Raw genomic sequence first — 20,062 nt, 5'->3', positions numbered from 1 at the left:
GCAAACAAACAATTTATATACTCTGCATATTGCATGCTACTGAAATGTGCAGTGTAGTCTAATATTCTACATAGCTGTTATATGCAAATCTTCACGTTAGTGTGCCAAATGCTTGAAAGTACAGAATTCATTTTATAAGCACTACACTTATGGTAGTACAAAAATAATTATAAAAAAATAAGTTGGGGAGGTGTCTGAAATTTGGTTGATTTGACACAGAATGACCCAATTGTAAACATGATTTAAAAGTAGCATGACTAATGGAAATGTTTTTGAACCGTTATATCATCTGCAGGTGCTGTACTTGCATTCTGCTATCTAGGTTTAGGTTGTGCCATTTTTGCAATCTTATTTCCAGCCATGTCTTCAAGTAAGACATCGTGGCCTAATGGTTAGAGAGTCTGACTCCCAATCGAAGGGTTGTGGGTTCTAGTCTCGGGCCATACTTGGCTGAATGTCACTTCACTTGTAAGTGAAACATGTCCATGCTACAAGAATTCATGTGCATCTCCGATATACGAATAAACTCTCACATTTTTGTGTGATAATTCATGTGTTATTTATACAGTTCGTTGTTGATTCAGATTTCTTTAACATTCCGACTTTTCCACGTAAAAGTGATGAAGATTAATTGTACAAAAACTCCAAATCTATCACTACGGAAATATTATACGATAATATAAGAGAAAGTTTGTGAAGGACAAATGTTTTAAAGGGGTCATATGATGCAATTTACATTTTTCCTTTCTCTTTGGAGTGTTACAAGCTCTTTCATAACTCTCATAAAGAAGATCTGTGAAGTTAAAAAAGAAGATCTGTGAAGTTGCAAAGACTAAAGTCTCAAATCCAAAGAGATATCCTTTATAAAAGTTAAGAGTCAACCACGCCTACCTAAAACGGCTCGTTCTAAAATGCCCCCACATGCCTACGTCACAATGTGGGAAGATTTGCATAACGCTGCCCAAATGTTCACGCAAAGAAATAAATCGTAACTTTTGTTCTCGCTGCTCCCGCTGCCGCCATGTTGTGGAGTCGCTGTGTGTTTCATTGTGAAAGAGAAGCTGTTTTGTTTGGCCTTCCAAAAAAGGAACAACTAGAAATCAGTTGTCAAGTTGTACTTATAACACTGTTCCAGAACAGTTCAACCCAAAAATTCAGGTGTGTTCAGTGCATTTACAGAGGACGAGGAAAGTTTCCTGTGAGAGTAGCCTACAGTACCGGTGACTGTTTCTATAAAGTGGGGCAGTTCCAACTTTGCAAGGACACAGTTTGGTGCTTCTGACTCACAGTCTGTAAGTACGTTTACGTTTAAAGAATTTGCCACTGATGATTCAAACGTGAGTTTTGAGCAGTGTAGAGTTGCGTTGGTTGTTTGTCATTTCTCTGATCACAAATGCAGACATGGTTTTATGTTTAAGCAGCGTGATACGGAACGCATAACAAGACAGTATAAGTTGTAATTATGTCCCCACTGGCCAAAAACACACACAAAACAATTCTGTAGCTGTAGTTTCTAGATTTTTTTTTTGTTGTAAAAAAACATAAAACCTTTAAACACATACAGTTCATTTACTGAACAAACTGAAACTTTTACAGTATAAAACTCTTATTGACAAGAAAATTTGAATGTAAACTGGTAAATTCAGCAATGTGCACTGCTACTAAAATCTGTTTTGTGCCTTTAACGTATAATGACAACCATCTTAGTAATTCAGGTGGGAAAGGAGAAAGCAACATTAAGAACCAAAGTTCATAAAAGCAAAGCAACATAAAACCCTAAATGATAACAAAAACTATCAAGAAACATGATTATTTAAACATAACTATATCTAATGTGGAGTGTAATGCAGTGAATTATCAGTTTACAGTTTTTGACTGTAAATTATACAATGGTTTGTTCTTTTTTACTTCTAAAAACTCAGAATTTAACTGCATTTTATTGTAAAATAAGCTCCCCTCCCCCTCCTCCACCTGTCTCCAACCTCTAAACCCAAACTTGACCATGTCACGTGAAAGTGATCCATGCTCACCCCCCTTTTTTTGCTGTTCTAAGGAGAGTTCTCTCAAACTCGCAGCGGGGGCTGAGCACTGGAGACCGCTGCCTAAAATTAGCTGATGGGAGGATGGCCAACTCAGTTTGACTTCTATAGATGGTGAAGTGCGCTGGCAGTCAAAGTGAAATAAGGCAGAGCAAAATACTAGAGATCACTTTAGCACTCAGTCAAGGTCACGGTCTTCCAGCGTCAGCTGTTTTGTTGCTTTTAGAAGTGGTAATATAGATAGACAGGAGTTTAAAAAGAGGGTGTGTTCCAGCAATCCTAGAAATTTAGTCCCACACCTTTTGTTAAAGTGCTGCCGGAATTTTATGAAAATAGCAAATGACCAAATTAAATTGGCTGCAGTTTAAATGCTTATGATAATAAAAATACTTCTTTTTCAAATAAGCTCCAGAAAGGATGAAAAAGTGGATAATATTATCATTTAGACATGACATTAATTTAATGTTAAGTCAAATACATTTCTAGAGTCACTGTTTGAGGTACAGATCAGGCTTTTGTCATACTGATGGCTTTTCCACGATCATTTGGCATGAATGAACATGGACTTGGTATCTTTTTGACCCTGCTCTGTTTGAGTTGGAAACTTTGCCTCATCAATCATTTATCTGCTAACGTTGGCAACATTGCAAACAAGGGCAATCAAATTCTGTCCTGTAAGAGGAACAAGTATATTGTCTTTTTATATTCTTTGTTCACTGTCATTTCATTTATATTTTATATAAAGGGTCTTATTTCTCCTGACACCATCTGCTCCCCTCTTTCTATTGCTTTTGTGGAAAAGGTTTTTATATTTCTTTAAATGCCTGATCAAGTATAACCAATCTTGTTTATTGTGACTGTGTATGTGAGTAACTTTTGGGGAAAAAAATCACTGTGTAGTATATCAAGGATTCTTGGTCTTGTTGTCAAGGCCTGTTTGAGACGTTATCAAAGATCAGCGTTCACCAAGGACAGAGGCAAAAAGAAGCATTGTTTCTGTTAAAGCATGTAATATCTCGCTCCGTTACCACAGGCTTGTACAGCTGTTATTAATACTTCAATAACACAAAGGGCTTATAAGAATCACTAGACCTTGGGGGTGCGGTGTTTGAAAGTAAGGGATAGATATGAAGAAAATAATAATTGGTGGATTGAAGTGTTTCCCACAGGATTTTGTAAGACTATGGGAGGTGAACCATGGTACCTCTGGGGGGTCGGGGACAGGATTTTTTTTTTTTTTTTTAAGTCTTTACGTTGGCTTGCACCATAATTTTAAAGTGGATTCAAAGCCTCTCCTTAATTGTGTTAGTCTCTCAGTTTATATTGTCGTTATTGTTATTATCATACCTAAGACGGCAATATTACTGCTGAAATACAAACCCGATTCCAAAAAAGTTGGAACACTGTACAAATTGTGAATAAAAACTGAATGCAATGATGTGTTTAAAATTGTAATATTTTATTCAGAATACAACATTGATGACATATCAAATGTTTAAACTGAGAAAATGTATAAATTTAAGGGAAAAATAATTTGATTTTAAATGTCATGGCATCAACACATCTTAAAAAAGTTGGGACAAGGCCATGTTTACCACTGTGTGGCATTCCCTCTTCTTTTTATAACCGTCTTCAAACGTCTGACTGAGGAGACAAGTTGCTCAAGTTTAGGAATAGGAATGTTGTCCCATTCTTGTCTAATACAGGCTTCTAGTTGCTCTTCTTTGTCGCATCTTCCTCTTTATGATGTGCCAAATGGTTTCTACTGGTGAAAGATCTGGACTGCAGGCTGGCCATTTCAGTACCCGGATCCTCCTTCTACGCAGCCATGATGATGTAATCGATGCATTATGTGGTCTGGCTTTGTCATGTTGGAAAATGCAAGGTCTTCCCTGAAAGAAACGACATCTTGATGGGAAAATGTTGTTCTAGACCTTGGATATACCTTTCAGCATTGATGGTGCCTTTCCAGATGTGTAAGCTGCCCATGCCACACACATTCATGCAACCACATAACATCAGAGATGCAGGCTTCTGAACTGAGCGCTGATAACAACTTGGGTTGTCCTTGTCCTCTTTAGTCCGGATGACATGGTGTCCCAGTTTTCTGAAAAGAACTTAAAATTTTGATTCGTCTGACCACAGAACAGTTTAAATGAGCTTTGGTCCAGAGAAAACGCCTGTGCTTCTGGATCATGTTTAGATATGGCTTCTTTTTTGACCTACAGAATTTTTTCCGGCAACAGCAAAGGGCACGGTGGATTGTGTTCAGTGACAATGTTTTCTGGAAGTATTCCTGAGCCCATGTTGTGATTTCTATTACAGTAGCATTCCTGTATGAGATGTAGGGTTGTGCCGATAGACGATAGTATTGTATATCGACAATAGTCAGAGATATCGATGATAGCAGATGTCTCTGACGATAGTCAAGACAATATTAGGCTCATTCTACTATTAATGTATTAAACCAATAATAATTATTTTTATTAGGCATCCTATTATAATTCTGCCATCAAACTGCCCAGCTATTTCACTTCAGCACCGCATTTCTCTCTCACACACACACACACACACACACGTGTGAGTAAAACAGCATTTGAGCCTGTAGCCTGTGAAGGAGTCTCCATTCACAAACAGACGTACATCGTCTGCATATATAAAGTATTACAAACTGTTGTTGAAAGTAAAAATAACTTCCTTGTTTAAAAACAGTGTTTCAGTCTCTTTCAATATAAAAGTCTCTTTCAATATAAAAGTCTTGGGTTGTCGGATATGACAAGCATTTTTACAAGTTGTTTGAACTGAAATGTGTGTTTGCAGTGTGTGTATAGCCTATAATAAAAAAATAAATAAAATAAAAAAACAACCAAGACATCTGATCCACTGAAGACACTGTTTTTGAGCTGAGCTCATTTGCATTTAAAGCGGCATGGAAGAACATGGGTTTCTGTGAAAAGAGCTGTTTTTGGCTAGGTAAAAAGTGTTTTTTTTACACTACAATTGAGAAATTTTAACCAAAGTGTGTTATAGAATTCATTTAGAAACAAAAAAATATCAACTTCTGGAAAATGGAAATCCGATGACCCCTTTAATTGCTGACTTTTAAAAACACTCTCTTGTCGCCATCTAATTGGGGAAAAAAATTTACTAAAATCACCATCACGAACACACACACAGTTTCCCAATACTAAATGCTATTGTTGAATACTGCTTTATATAAAATATTATTTACTAAATAATTTTTAGTAAACAACAACAAAAGTTGCTAGGCACTGCAGTCAAAAGTACAAAAGTACTTTTGACTGCTCTGATATAAGCATTGAAGTTACAAATTCAATGCTCTGATATAAGTTGCAAATATGGGATGGGATGAGTTTTTTTTTTCTTCAGCCAAAACTATTTACTCTAAAACAAATGATATATTAATGAGACCAAAGAATACCCGTGAAATTTTCCCAAAAAGAATATCTCATGTTTAACCACTATGGAGTCTTCGGAGCCAGTGGCGATTTGGAGAGATCCAGGAGATTTGGATCTCTCGGAGGGTTCATGAGAGCTAAATGCCTGCTGATGTCCTGGAGCTCACATCTCTTAAAAAGTTGAATGAAGCAAATTTTCAAATAGGTGTTACCTTTATTTGAAAAACCCAAATTTGAAGTCTAAACAAGTAATAATAATTCTCACTATGAGAAATACTTCAAGTAGAGTGATACAGACGGTGAAATGATTTGTTGGAATTCTGTTATCATTTTAGTATTACACTGTTATCAGCAAGTCAGATTCGAGGACCAGATAGAACTGTTGTATAAACATGAATAATTATAAATCTAGAAAGTAATTGCTGCATTTTACATTCTATGCACGTTGAACTCAAAGTTTATGCAGTTTTCTGCCATAAATTTGAACCAAATGGCTATGAGAAAACATTGTATCGTGTGTTTTATATTTAATATGTTTTATGTGATATATATATATATATATACAATAAACAGATTTTATTTCAGAATAGAAAATAACACTTTGTTTCACATTTAACACTGTTAAAGTGATGAATTTGACCATTTGTATTTTTTTTTAATCACAACAAAGTGGGTTTGTTGTTAAATGTTTTAGTCATGCATCCAATAAAATTAAATTTTATAGCCTGTTTAACTGTATATGTATATATAAATAGGTTAAAATGAGAATGTATTCTGCTTTATTAGAGAGTGGACATTTTATAATATTTATATTTTGCATATGCGTTTTAAATTTGAAAGATATTATTTCCCATTTGGCTTGCAGTACTACATGTCTACATCACTCAGCTTAACTTGTTTGACCTCTACTTACTCGACTGGGAACAGTTTGTAACATGTTATTAAATTTATTTGGAGTGTCCTTTAATTCAGCATACTGTAAGTAAACCAGATGTTAGGACTTTATGGGAATCCCTCCTACAAGGTCACAGAGTTAGGAATTCACCCCCCTCACTCTGGGATTCTTTATTAGTCTTTTTTCAGTTGCACTTCCCAGAAGTGGTCTCAAAAGATGAAGTGACTCAGAAATATCCTTCATCAATGTAGCTGTAAGATAGAATAAGAAATAAAGAGTAGGTGAATTAGGTTTTATAAAATTTAAGGCTACTTATATTCCAATTTCATGTGGTATTCTAAAACAAATGAATTATAATGTTTCAGTAAGTTCAATCTTAAGGGAGGACCCCTAGTTTAGATTGCCTTCCTGTGATGATGTTTTCTGTCTGTTTACTTGATCTGAGCTGGTGTCCTCAGTTTGCTTACGGAGTTCATGTTGGACAAGTGTTATGTTCAGCTGTTTGCCATGCTGGAGACATGAAGGGTATGTTTGTCACTTACCCTGGCTCAAATATCGAAGTGCTTGTTTTCCACTAGAGTACTGTTTTGACTGGATTTGCTCAGATGCAGCAGATCTGGATTTAGTTTTTCTAGATCTGATTCATCTCCAGGTGTTTTTAGATATGTTTTTGCCTTTTTTCCCCCTTAATCTTAATGTATGAAGATCCCTGCCTGCTTTCCTGAAACTATAGATACAATCTTGAGGATGTCTTGTTTAACAATGTCTTTACTTGCACTGAAAACCTTGAAAGTGGCTTCACAGAGTAGCTGGGAATTTCCTCCTGTCTCTGCAGAATGCTTTCCCGGCAGGACTGCCATCTAGTTAAAACCTGTCTGCGACACCGTAATATCAAGCAGTAGGTTTCATATTGAATTTTTTGCGTGTAATTGCATCACAACATCTTCAACCTTCCAAGGAGTTGTTGTGTCTTACTAGGACAATGGTTTTAAGGTTTATATCTTTTCTTCTATATATATATATTTTTTTTAATGGGGGGATGGGGGGTTATACATGGCCATGATTGTGTTTGATGTAAAATCTGATGTTCTTCAGTATCCTCAAGTAATACGACTCCAGATGAGGTTTCCTATTAGCACACCATTCCTTACTCTTCTAAATATAGTAACATTGCTTTCAAAAGCTTGAGCTTTGTGGAAAGGTAGCCTTGCTCTTTGATAGTTTTTAGGTGTTATGTGGTTGTTAATTTGAGATCCTAAATTTGACAGAACTTCTCTGGTTGATGTTACTGTTGTCCTTGGTGACACTGCAAAATTGATTTTTGTTTTTACCAAGAGAAAGCTTGACATTAGCATGATCATGAACATTTCCTTGAAGTTTACAGGCCAACACAAGGATCGTGCCACCCAGCTTCTTATCAGGGAACACCCTAAAGTAACTCATGGGTGTTTGCTTTCACAGATTGCACAGTAAGTCCACAATTATGAGAGAGGGACGAAATCACAGCGGTGAAGTGAGACCTATAATTCTCTCTGTAAAACAATGACTGCATTTAATGGGAAGGTTCTTAAACTGGGTTTAACTTACTGTTCACTTTTGAAGTATGAGTTCAGACAAAATTAAATTTTAGTCAATCACTTCAACTTTGTTCTGAATTGGTTTGTTCTGTGTTGATACTCTTGATACTCAATTACAATATATAAAATGTTCAATAATAAAAGTTGACTTGACTGGACCACCATCACAAACGTGTTGTTTGATTGCTCATTTATTATTTATTACGCCAGTGTTTTATTTATTAGACTACAGTAAATATTCTGGGAACAGACCCACGGGTGTTGTGTAGATATGGTATGGCGTATGCGTGTTTGTGTCCCACTCTTGGGTCAAAGAAAAGTAACACTGTGAGGCAAGAGGATATTTTTTAAAATCAATGCAAAAATAGTTGGGCTCTGATGGCATCATATAAGCCATACTATATTGTAACTGTAAGTGCATGGAGACGTTTTTAGATCAGCATTTGGGTTGAGTTCCCTGTTATGACATGCATGTTATCCAGAGTTATTTCAGGTTTAAAAATGTAGTCTCTGTTGCCAACCTATTGATTCTAATTAAAAGTTGTGCGCATATATAAAATCGGACTAGGCGATTGTAATGTAAGTGTGCTCACCCCATTTTTGTTTGTTAGAAAAAGAATTATTAGATTTCATATCGCAATATTGCAGAAAAATTAAATATCGCAATGTCATTTTTTCCCAATATCGTGCAGCCCTAATCTCGATATACGATATACGATATACGATAAAATAACCCCCCAAATCTACTGCAAAAACAAATATGCCAAATATTACATGTTTAGGGACCTATTAAATGTTAAAAAAATTTCTTCACCATGTTTTATTGTTGCCTAACCATATGTTTTATTGTTTTAGCATGTGTAATTATTTAAATGCATAAAAACAACTTAATTTGTTATTTTTTTTTTTTTCTTAAAATAGCCTTATGTGAAATGTTTTTTTCCCCCCTCTGAAATTCTGTGTATTAAAATTTTTCTGGTTATCAAAAGAAGGCATAAAACATTAATTTAATTTATATTTTAATTATTGAAAATTAAGCAAACTTTATTTTTTGGTGAACAAAGGGGATTTGCTATTAAAAATAAAACTTAGAAGAAATGTTGTGTGATTATTCCTTAAATTATGTTTGTTTAATTTTAGTAGTAGTAGTAGTAGGCTATGTACATTTTGTTGAACCATAGTAATAGATTTCTGGCAAATACTTTTATTTTGACAGATTTACCTTTACAGTTCTGTGTATGTGATACTACAGTCTATGATTTGATATGACGCTAGTTTTACTCAAATCAAATGGTCAGATGCTCATGAAGTGACTCTCAGTGCAGTTCTGGAGATTTTGTTCATGTGTTCATATCCTCATTTAGTGAGGTAACAGAAGCTGAAATCACTGCGAGCGTCACACGCGCTTCCTTGTGTGTAACGTTAATGAATGAAGCCGCGCTTCTGCGCCAATCATTAACACAGACATGCAGAACATGTAGGATTCATATTTAAATAGACTTTTCCGGCTTAATATTTACAGATATTAGTCCATATCACGATTTGATGTGAGGGCAATTACCTACTTTTAATTCATAAAAAAAAAATTGACAAACCCCGTGATATTCCACATTAAACTGTAAATTCAGTTTTTATGACTGGATTCCACGATTCTGTCCGCGATTTCTGCATATTTCTGCATTATAGACTAGTTCTGTAGCCTTTGGTGTGGTTGCGGACAACGCCATGTTCAATGAGACAATGCACAAGGGGAGGGGGAACAAAATCAAGGAGGCGGGGGCGAGCACAGCTCAGAGAAGACAAACAAGCAAAGTGGCGGAATCAGAATTAAATCTTAACAATATATCGATATATGTCAAAATCAATATCGTGTTTAAAAAATATCTCAATATATTTTAAATGTATATAAAATTCAAATATTAGAACATTTCAAGGATGGGGTATTCATAGACCAACTGAGAAAATGAGAACCACTGCTCTACACAGAGGAACAAACCACCCTCAGTTTTCTTGACTGTATGCAGTCACTCTGGTCAGATATTTGCACTGCCGTGATTATTCAGTGCCGCTCAGAGATAGATCAGATATATGGACGGAGATTCCATTATTGGTTCGGCTCTTACATGTTTATGAGGGAGAGACGATATATGAGTACTGCAGTTGATCATCACCCAGTGGCTGGGGGTGGAGAATGGGCTGGTTTATGCATGGAGACATCAGGAAGCTCTCTGAACTCCTTCGATGGATATAACTGAGCTTGTAGGAGGAGGCTTAATGCAGAGTTTTTCTGACTAAATGTTATGCATGTCCCACATTAATTGCACCAGGGCCTAAACAGACCTCCAACATTTGTTTCCTCTGTCTATACGGGTATATACCGTCTTAGTCAGCATCCAGATCCAAATGGAACCTCCTATATGACTGTAACTAGTGTTATTTGAAGAACAAAGAAATGGAAGAAGACCTAAGTAACATATCACACAGGACAAGTTGCTTGTATTCTCATGCCAATACTAATTGGGATAGTTCACCCAAAAAATGAAAATTCTGTATTTGTTTACTCCCATTTAACTTGTTCCAGACTTGTATTAGTTTTTTTTTTTTTTTCTTCTGTTGAGAACAAAAGAAGGTATTTTGAAGAATGATTTTAACCAAACAGTTGACATTAGCAACTGACTTGTATAGTATTTCTGACTACTATGGAAGTCAGTGGCTACCATCAACTTTTTGGTTGACAAAGTTCATCAAAATATGTTCTTTTGTGCTCAACAGGGGAAACAAAAAGAACTAAAGGTTTGGAACAACTTGAGGATGAGTAAATGATGAGAGCATTTCCTTTAGTGTTTTTTTGTTTGTTTGTTTGTTTTTGAGCCGTCTGTGTTAGGTTTGGTCCTTTCCATTTCTATATTACTGTCAAGCCCCTTTCAAACTGCATGTTGGACCCGGCAAATTGGCAGAACATTGCCGGGTCGCCCTTTGTGTGAAAGCAAACACGTCCCAGGATTGATTCCGGCATTGAACCCGGGTCGGGGACCTAGTAACATTGCCGGGTTCAGTCCCGGGACGAGCGCTGTGTGAACAAAAGCCAGATCTAATGCGTATCGTAGTGATGACTGATGTTATCGCGCGACTTTTTTACCGGCTGTTTTGAAGGTAGATCAACGTTTGCGACAAAAAAAAAAAAAATTAGCAAATTTTAATGAAGCAGAGATCATTTAGTTCCTCACTGTCCGCGCTGACGCTGTGATCATTCACTAGCTTCAGTGAAAGTATAACGTGTCTAACGTTTTTGACTCGTAAATAACACATCACGCCATGATGTCACGTGTCTTTACGGGATCTTTACGGGTTGTGTGTGAACACACGCACCTATTCCGGGTAATCACTGGCAGTGTGAAAGTGCAAAATTTAGCGACCCAGGAACAATTGCCGGAACACTTTACCTGTGTATTTGCCGGAATCGCTATGTGAAAGGGGCTTCAGTCATTGCATTTTCCAATTCAGGCCTATTGCAGTGTGTGCCTATTAGCATGAGAGATAAAAAAGCCAGGAAAGTCACTTCCTTCATAATCACTACAGCTGTCAGAAACACAATCTTTTATTGTGTTTGTACTTTGTTGGTATATTGGTGATTTACACAATATTCCCTGTTTTAATAATAGAAATGTGTTTACTCCTTGTGTAGTCTGAGTGACAGTAATCTGTCATATAGACTTACTCAGATGAGTGCTGACTGGAGCAACATCACAGTCTCACACAGAGAGACCTCAATGCCGTTCAATGAGATCACTGTGGTGATTTGTTGCTAAGCAGTCACTGGGCTTCTTGCGTCACCATGGCTACACTTAAAGTAGAGCTCACTGACCTGGTAACCCACGTAAAGCCAATCCTAACCTAAACGTGCATTTCCTGTGTCTTTACAAAGGTGATTTTTAGTGTTAAATCTAAACATTAGTATGTTTTGTTTGTGCCTGCAAAGTTTGATCCATTGAATTGAAGATTAATCTTTAATTTAAATACTCAAGTTTTATTTACTATTATTACACGTCTCTATGAAATACTTGATTCTGATATGCCAGTTGCAACATTGTTGTTATCTGTCCCCGATTACAACACTGAATAAGATTCCACTCATCCGGGTATTTCTTTCATATCTCTCATGTCACACCACCACACACTCTCTAGTTTCATTCAAATGCAACTGCTATCATCTTGCACTTCAGTAATTGACTGTATTTAATGTAAAATGAAACCAGAGGACTTCAGTATTAATAGGAGGCATGCAGTAATAGTTGAAGTTTGTCTGGTTGCCGGAATGATTGTTTTGCATATTGGACTGGCTTTGTAGTCACGAAAATAACATGGAATTTCCACAACATAACAAAATCGATACAACAATGCTTGGGACTAATTTTGTTGTGTTGTTGTTGTTTCTGTTATAGTACTAATTTCATTGTGTTGTGGCTTGTTTCAATTGTGTTGTGAAAATGTTGTTGTGTTGTGGCTTGTTTCGGTTGTGTTGTGCTTATTTTATTGTGTTGTGGCTTGTTTACATTGTCTTGTGCTAATTTTGTTGTGTTGTGACTTGTTTCTGTTTTGCTGCGGCTTGTTTCTGTGGTGGTTTCCAAATTGTATTGTGTTGCGGCTTGTTTATGTTGTGTTGGGATTTCGTTGTGTTGTGCACTACTGGGCCACCATTAGTTTTGCATAGCCAGACTTTCAGACTGATGACAGATTTTGAATGGTCAAGGCCTGCCCAAGTGACCATATGACTAATAGTTAAAGCAACCAATCACGTTTCGTTTTGTGCTGCGTGATGTTTATGGGCATAGAAATGCCCCCACAATAACAGGCTGGTATGTACAACTCTTGGACGCATTTTAAAAAGTCTATGGCATGAACTTTACATACTTCACATACTTTAGGAAATCTAGCGTTAGTTGATCCCGACTCACTGTCGCAATGTCACAGTTGTAAACATGACCGATTTGTTCTTCAATGAGGGGGTTTGGCGCCACGGTATCTTTGTTTCCAGGCGGAGCGTTAAATAACGCAACATGCACATTTCCCCAGAAATTCTGTAGAAATTCAACCAAAACCTTCTAAAAACCCCTGAAGTGTTTCCAGTTAAGTCTGCCTTATGCATCAGACCTTCAGCCAATGGTCCATGGGCGTGACGTCTGAGACAAGGTCACTGTAACTTTGAGATAATAAACCGGTATTGTTTTAAAATGCAATTCATATCAATATTTCATGGGTAATTATTTACTTATGTGCCAAGTAGCCGTGTCATAAGTGGGATAACATACATCCAGACAGGTCTTGTCATGGCAGAAAACCCTGAAGGGTGATTCCAACCCTGCAGTAACAACTGGCTGGATGTACAGTACATTTATTGTCCTTTTATATATTTTTCCTTTATATTGTAAAACCTTTCTAGGGTTGGCTTAAAATATCAAACTTTATTTTGAATGATTTGATCAAATATTCTTTGTAATGAATTGTCTGTTTTTTTACAGTTGATGCATCTTGTACTTGTGTATCTCCTGTTCTGCTGATGTTACAGAGCTGGTGCCGAATTCTAGCAGCCACCCAGGGCACACATTATCCACTGCCTATGTCTCTCATTGTATCAGTTTTATGGGCTTGGACTATACAAATGGGAAAGAATGTTCTAAATTCCATGACTGTGTGCCCCTATCACTGAAATTAAATTGTGCTTTTGAGTAACCTTTTCCAGGCAGTTCTGTGCACGTTTTCCAGAACCCAGTGCTAAACAGTACAGTTTTGTCAAGTTAACCAAGTCCATTTACCGTATTTTCCGGACTATAAGTCACACTTTTTTCATAGTTTGGCTGGTCCTGTGACTTATAGTCAGGTGCGACTTATCAAAATTTATTTGACATGAACCCAGAGAAATGAACTAAGAGACATGAACCAAGAGAAAACATTACCGTCTACAGCCGCGAGAGGGCGCTCTATGCTGCTCAGTGCTCCTGTAGTCTACACTGAAGACATAGAGCGCCCTCTCACGGCTGTAGACGGTGATGTTTTCTCTTGGTTCTTGGTTCTAAATGAATGCGACTTATAGTCCAATGCGACTCATATATGTTTTTTTCCTCATCATGACGTATTTTTGGACTGATGCGACTTATAGTCAGAAAAATATGGTAGTTGTATAATAGATAGGGCTGGGCGATGTATCTAACGATATGATCATGGACATCTAGTCATTAAATCTGGTTCCGTGATAAGATGAGAGCCGTAGATCACTGACAAGCTACGCAATATCGCGTTCATTATCAAAGGCAATTCATCTGGGATAATGAACGTGATATTGCGTAGCTTGTCAGTGATCTATGGCTCAGTCTATTAAATGGCGCTCCATTTAAAAGCAGGTGATGGCGATTTAATGGTAATCACGGAACCAGATTTACTGACTAGATGCGCATGATCATATTGTTAGATATATTGCCCAGCCCTAATAATATATTCTCTAAATGTATATTATACAATTTGATCTTATTTTGAACAATTGGTCACACTTTATTTTAAGGTCCAATTCTCACTGTTAACAAACCATTTACTATGAATTTGCCTCAGTAAGCATCTGATTTGTTGCTTATTAATAATTAGTAAGGTAGTTGTTTAGGTATTGGTTAGGATTAAAGATGTATAATATGGTCATGCAGAATGTGATTTATAAGCACTAATAAACATCCATTATTTTAATAATAGGCATGCTAATAAGCAACTTGTCACTAGTGAGAATTGGTCCATGTTACTGAACAATTAATCTATATGTTCGAATGATTGAGAGTTTGTGCGAAATAATTGAACTCAGTGCCAGTACAGAAGCATTGTTTTCACAGTTTGTTGTCTTGAGGGTGAAATTTAAAGGTACATTTTGAGGGTTTGTTTCATTACAGTGACCCTGTTTCTCATATTGGTGTTTGTGTCATCATAGGGCTCCAGAGATCATTCTTGGCCTGCCTTTTTGTGAAGCCATAGACATGTGGTCCCTGGGATGTGTGATTGCTGAGCTCTTCTTGGGCTGGCCCCTCTACCCAGGAGCCCTCGAGTTTGACCAGGTAATTCTTCTAACATGCTGTATCTTTCTTTACCTGTCTTGATGAATCTCACAAAACCTCAGAACCACTGGTGATATTTTGTGTACACAGTAGCCACTTTCTGCAAGCGGAAATTAGATTTAAATTCTCTCTACTGCAGCGTATCAGTACCGTTTATCAGGAAAGGGAGAAAGTAAACACATACGCAGTTTGAACAATTAATACGTCATTAATAATGGCTCACTTCCGTGATTTAGTATGCTTACATTCACATTATAAGCAAATTGTATCAGAGTTTGCTTGAACCATACCCTAGACCACAATTTTTAGGTGGAATCTGGTAAGGTTTGCAGATATACTCCTGAGTTAAGAAAACAACTTACACGTTATCCAAAAGAACAGAACCCTGACGTCAAATGAATCTGACTGAGTACTAAAATTGCTGTGTGAAAGCCCCCTAAAACCGTACAAAAATTCAATACGAATACGTGTATCGTTACACCCCTAATCTATATATATATATATATATATATATATATATATATATATATATATATATATATATATATATATATTAGGGATGTCAAATTTCGATTATTTCCATGATCGATCGTCGTTTAAATTAACGATCAATTAATCGATTAATCGTTAACCATAATACTGCAAAATGCGTCTATTGCAGGCACGCAGTCAGCGGTATGACAGGATGTGCAAAAGCCACACACACACACAAAACGCTTTCTCACTTGAATTAAAGAGGTTTTAGTCTGAATAAAATGCTAGTAGCAGGATTATAAAATGAATAGATGCGATTATGATCATTTGATAAAATGAAGAGAGCGCGCCATACTTTTGAGGTCATTTTACTTTGTTGACAGTTTCCAATCCCGCACGGAGAACGCTGAACGCGCCTCTTTAAATGGTTTTGTGGTGCTCGTTGTTGTATTTTAAAGCACAATTGCAATGTTTTCAACTGACATTATTGTATAAAATTATCCGAAATGTGGAGCGCGTGTGACTGCGCTGCACATTAAGTGAACTACATCGGCGCTGCTGCACCAAAACACAGTTGCTCACATTAATTTGATCCTGCTGGATTCTGTCCTAGAAAATGTCAGATTTTTAAAAATCCGGCATACAGCGCATTAGATCGTGACAGTGCATGCGTGCAGACGAGGATGAGCGAGCGCGGCTTTGGCTAGATTTATTTGGAGGTTATTGCTCATGTCTCATTCGGCACAAATCGAAATGTTTCCATATTCGCAATGTATTTGAATGTTAAACTATTATTTATAATGTAAACTAGGCTTGTACTTAACACGCATTCGCATATAGACGGAAAAGATGATCCTCTTCATATGAGCAAAAACGTCCTTGGCATAACAGCAGAGTGGACCGGTATACTACGGTCTATTTAAACTGACCAGTGTAACCTTTTAATGTTTAGTTGACATTTTATTTTGATAATGAACAGACTGCGATATAAGTTTGAATCGCTAGAATATACGTGTGCAGCAGGCTCCGGGGCGATCGAAACAGCTGAGACATTAAAAAAATATATATATTTTCCGCAAAAGTGTTTACTTTCATTTGTGCACACTCACAATAAAAACAGAAGATTTGTGCTCTTGTAAAATAAAGCAAACAAACAGAATGCGTTGTCATCCTTTTTTTTTTTTTTTTTTTTGTGAACTTATGGAGCGCCCACACTTCTGTTTTAAATCCGTTAATCTTAATTAGCCTATTTAAGTCGGATATATTTCGCATAGCCTATTTAAAAAAAAAAAAAAAAAACATGAAAACAAATTGTTATTTTTATGTTGGGCCTATTACTTAGTAGGCTATAAATTTTCCTTAAAGCATCCCATTTTGTCCCAGGGCTTAGAACCTGTGCCCTAGTCAGGTCGATGCAGAAACTTGTGAACGATGCTCGGCGTCACCGTTTAGTGACAGCAGTGAATGCTCCAGGAATGTGTCGGTCACAGCGCCTATTAATCGCTGTTTTGAATCCAGCAATTATTTATTTAGAAATTATAAGATCTGATTATGACAAGTGTGGTATAAAAGCTTTGTTTATTAGAGGAATAATAGGTTAACTGGAAAATGTTAGATCGCGACCATGCTTTTGGACCCCATAGTCTTCATTTACGCGGCTTTGTTCTGGTTTGCCGGTTGGTCACGAATTTCCACAAATTCAGTATATTTAAGCATTGTTTCTTTTCCTAAATCTTCATAGTCTAACCCTCTAATTTCCCAGGTTTATTTTATTATCTTTCGCTTTTAATAACTGTTTTCGCATCTCTTACTGTGGTAAACATGGGAAGGGAAATTAAAGATTTCATGAATTAAGAATTCGTTCGATTTATTAATTTGTTCCCTTATTTCACTTAAATCATGGGTTATTTAGGGAACAAAATTAATGAAACATGGACAATTTCCACATTAATAATTCGTAGGAATGAATTAACAAGTTGTAGGAATGAATAGACTACCTGTCCTGTCACTGTGTCCCGCAGCCCTGCAAAGCGCACCATATAAAACAGTTATCTGATGAAATGATTAGTAACTACATTTCTATTGCATTTAATGTTGAATAACTTTTATGTTGTTTCTATTTTAGTGTACTTTAAAGTTTAAATCACATTAAAAGCTTAATTTGTACATTGTGAATAAATGATGATGCTTTTATATATCGTCACCGTCACTCACAGCTGCTCGCACGTGTTGAGTGCGCATGAGCCGCACGCAGCCCAACATTGAATCGGTTAACTGACCATCCATAGCCTTAATCGATTGCATCTCTTATCGACAATTAATCGATCATCGATTAATCGTTGACATCCCTAATATATATATAATAATAATAATAATAATAATAATAATAATAATAGTAAATGTTGAAATTACCACACTTTAATAGGGCCCTATGAAATTGGTTTAATTTTTAATTCCATTTTATTTATTTCCAAAAACTGTTAATTACATTTTCTGGATTCAGTTTTTTCCATTTTAATTTTACTCCAGTTAATTTAAAGTTTATTAATCATACAAGTCTATTGTATGATTAGGGCCCTATGAAATGTTTTATTTTCTCTCCATATTTTTTTTATTGTTAACAAATTCTGTTTTAGCATGTCTAATTATTTGAACGCGTAAAACAACTTAATTATTTTTTTCTTAAAGAAGCCTAATGATTTTCCCCTCAAAAAGTCTGTATGTATTTAAATTTTTATCAAATCAAGGCATGAAACATAAATTGTATTTGTCTTTTAATTACTTACAATTAAGCAAACTTTTTTTTTTTTTGGGCAAACAAAAATTACTTACTATTAAAATCAAAACATGGAAGAAATGCTGTGTGATTATTCCTTAAAAATGTATGTTTGTTTCATTTTAGTAGTAGCTGTAGGCCATGTACATTCTACTGAAAAATAGACTTCAAAGCCAGACTTTTATTTTGACGGGTTGCAAAATAAATGAATACTTTTACAGTTCTGTGTATGTGATATGACACTAGTTTTACTCCAATCAAATGGTCAAATGCTCAGGGAGTGACTCTCAGAACAGTTCTGGAGATGTTCTTCATGTGATTTCATCCTCATTTAGTGAGACGGCAGATGCTGAAATCACCATGAGTGTCACGCGCTCTAAACTGTGAATTCCGTTTTTATGAATAGATTCTGCGACTCCGGCCGCATTTTCTGCATCACGGGAAACATAGGGCCCTACATTTCCACCAGCACAATGTATACTCTCATACTTGAACTGCTTCTATTATTAAAAACACAAGTGATTATCTAATAAAATAGCAGTCCAGACGTGTCGCGTTTAAACTCAAGCAGTCTCTCTAAAACTGTGTATTTATTCACCAAACAGACACAAGTTGACCCCTAAATGATTTATATATGTTTATAAGCTGTTATAAGCTGTTTAATAGTCGAGTCGAGAATAATTCACTACAATATTTCACTATAGTATAATATTCTCTGGAATACTGGAATATAACAGACAAAACCAAAGTGAAGTATGTTCTTTCTTCACTCAAGTCATTTATTTACTTTATATCCATTAATAAATATTCATTCGGCATAACAGGCACATAAACATACAGATAATTGGTATCGGTTATTAAAAAAAGAAAACATACAAAAAAACATTCTTGGTCGATCATTATTTATAAGTACTAATAAACAGCCATTATGCTAATAAGTATGGTATTAAGCTACTGGCTAATAGTGAGAATTGGTCCCAGTGCTAAATTGTTATTATTAAAAATAATAATACAAATTTATTTTTGGGTTGAAATGTGACCTAGACATGGTTTCCTGAAATACGCCAAATTTATTCATATATGTTATCTTTCAAATCTTGTTTTATAATCTCTTTTATACACTCACTCCCTCTCCCTCTCTCTTTCTCTCTCTCATACACACACACATACACTAAATATTTCTTCTTGATTGCGAGTTCTCTATATTTCTCCTTCTCTTGACGTAATCTGTTTAGCACAGGGCCGTGGTATGTACTGTCAGGCCCAAACAATCTCCAGAAGAATTTTCACGGGCGCGTCTTAGCCGTTGTGTTGGCGTACAAGTGTCAGCGTGTGGGTGTTTGTTGTGTGCACTCAAGCTGCGTCTGTCTTAGTGCGCCTGGTTTATGATCTGAATGTTTTCTAGTTTTCAGGCCATACTCCCCCTGCTGCTGGGCCCCTGAATGCCCCAGGGTGAAACTGAGAAGAGGGTGCATTACCAAGTCTCTGTGTGTCTGCATGTGTGATAGATACGCAGGAGCAAGCCTAGATTAGAACACTGTTTCTGGGGAGGGTTTGGAAAGCAGAGTCCCAGCAGCCACTGACTTGACATAGCGGTTGGCAGCAACAGCAGGGGGTTTGATGGGTTTTCCTCTTCCTTTTGGCTGGGATGTTAACACAGCTGGGAGGGGGGTTATGGATCTCAAGATGCCAGTGTGTGTTATGAACTGTCAGTCTAAAAGATACATGCTGTTGTTGCTCATATTTAACCCTGTATTATGCCAGTAAGACCTTTTAAGCCCATGAGAATTT

At 36.4% G+C, this 20,062-nt stretch overlaps 1 protein-coding gene across 2 annotated transcripts in view; it reads left to right on the top strand.

Annotated features, from left to right (window-relative positions):
• hipk3b (homeodomain interacting protein kinase 3b) overlaps positions 1–20,062 on the top strand; it is a 60,076-nt gene that overhangs the window by 12,502 nt on the left and 27,512 nt on the right. For both annotated transcript variants that reach the window (XM_026287807.1, XM_026287808.1), the window contains exon 3: positions 14,898–15,021. In XM_026287807.1, coding sequence (XP_026143592.1) covers positions 14,898–15,021 — 124 coding nt within the window. The remainder of the gene's footprint in view (positions 1–14,897; positions 15,022–20,062) is intronic.

The sequence above is a fragment of the Carassius auratus genome, chromosome 18 (genome assembly GCF_003368295.1).
Source record: "Carassius auratus strain Wakin chromosome 18, ASM336829v1, whole genome shotgun sequence".
NCBI lineage: Eukaryota > Metazoa > Chordata > Actinopteri > Cypriniformes > Cyprinidae > Carassius > Carassius auratus.
This window is presented reverse-complemented; position numbering and strand designations above follow the sequence as displayed.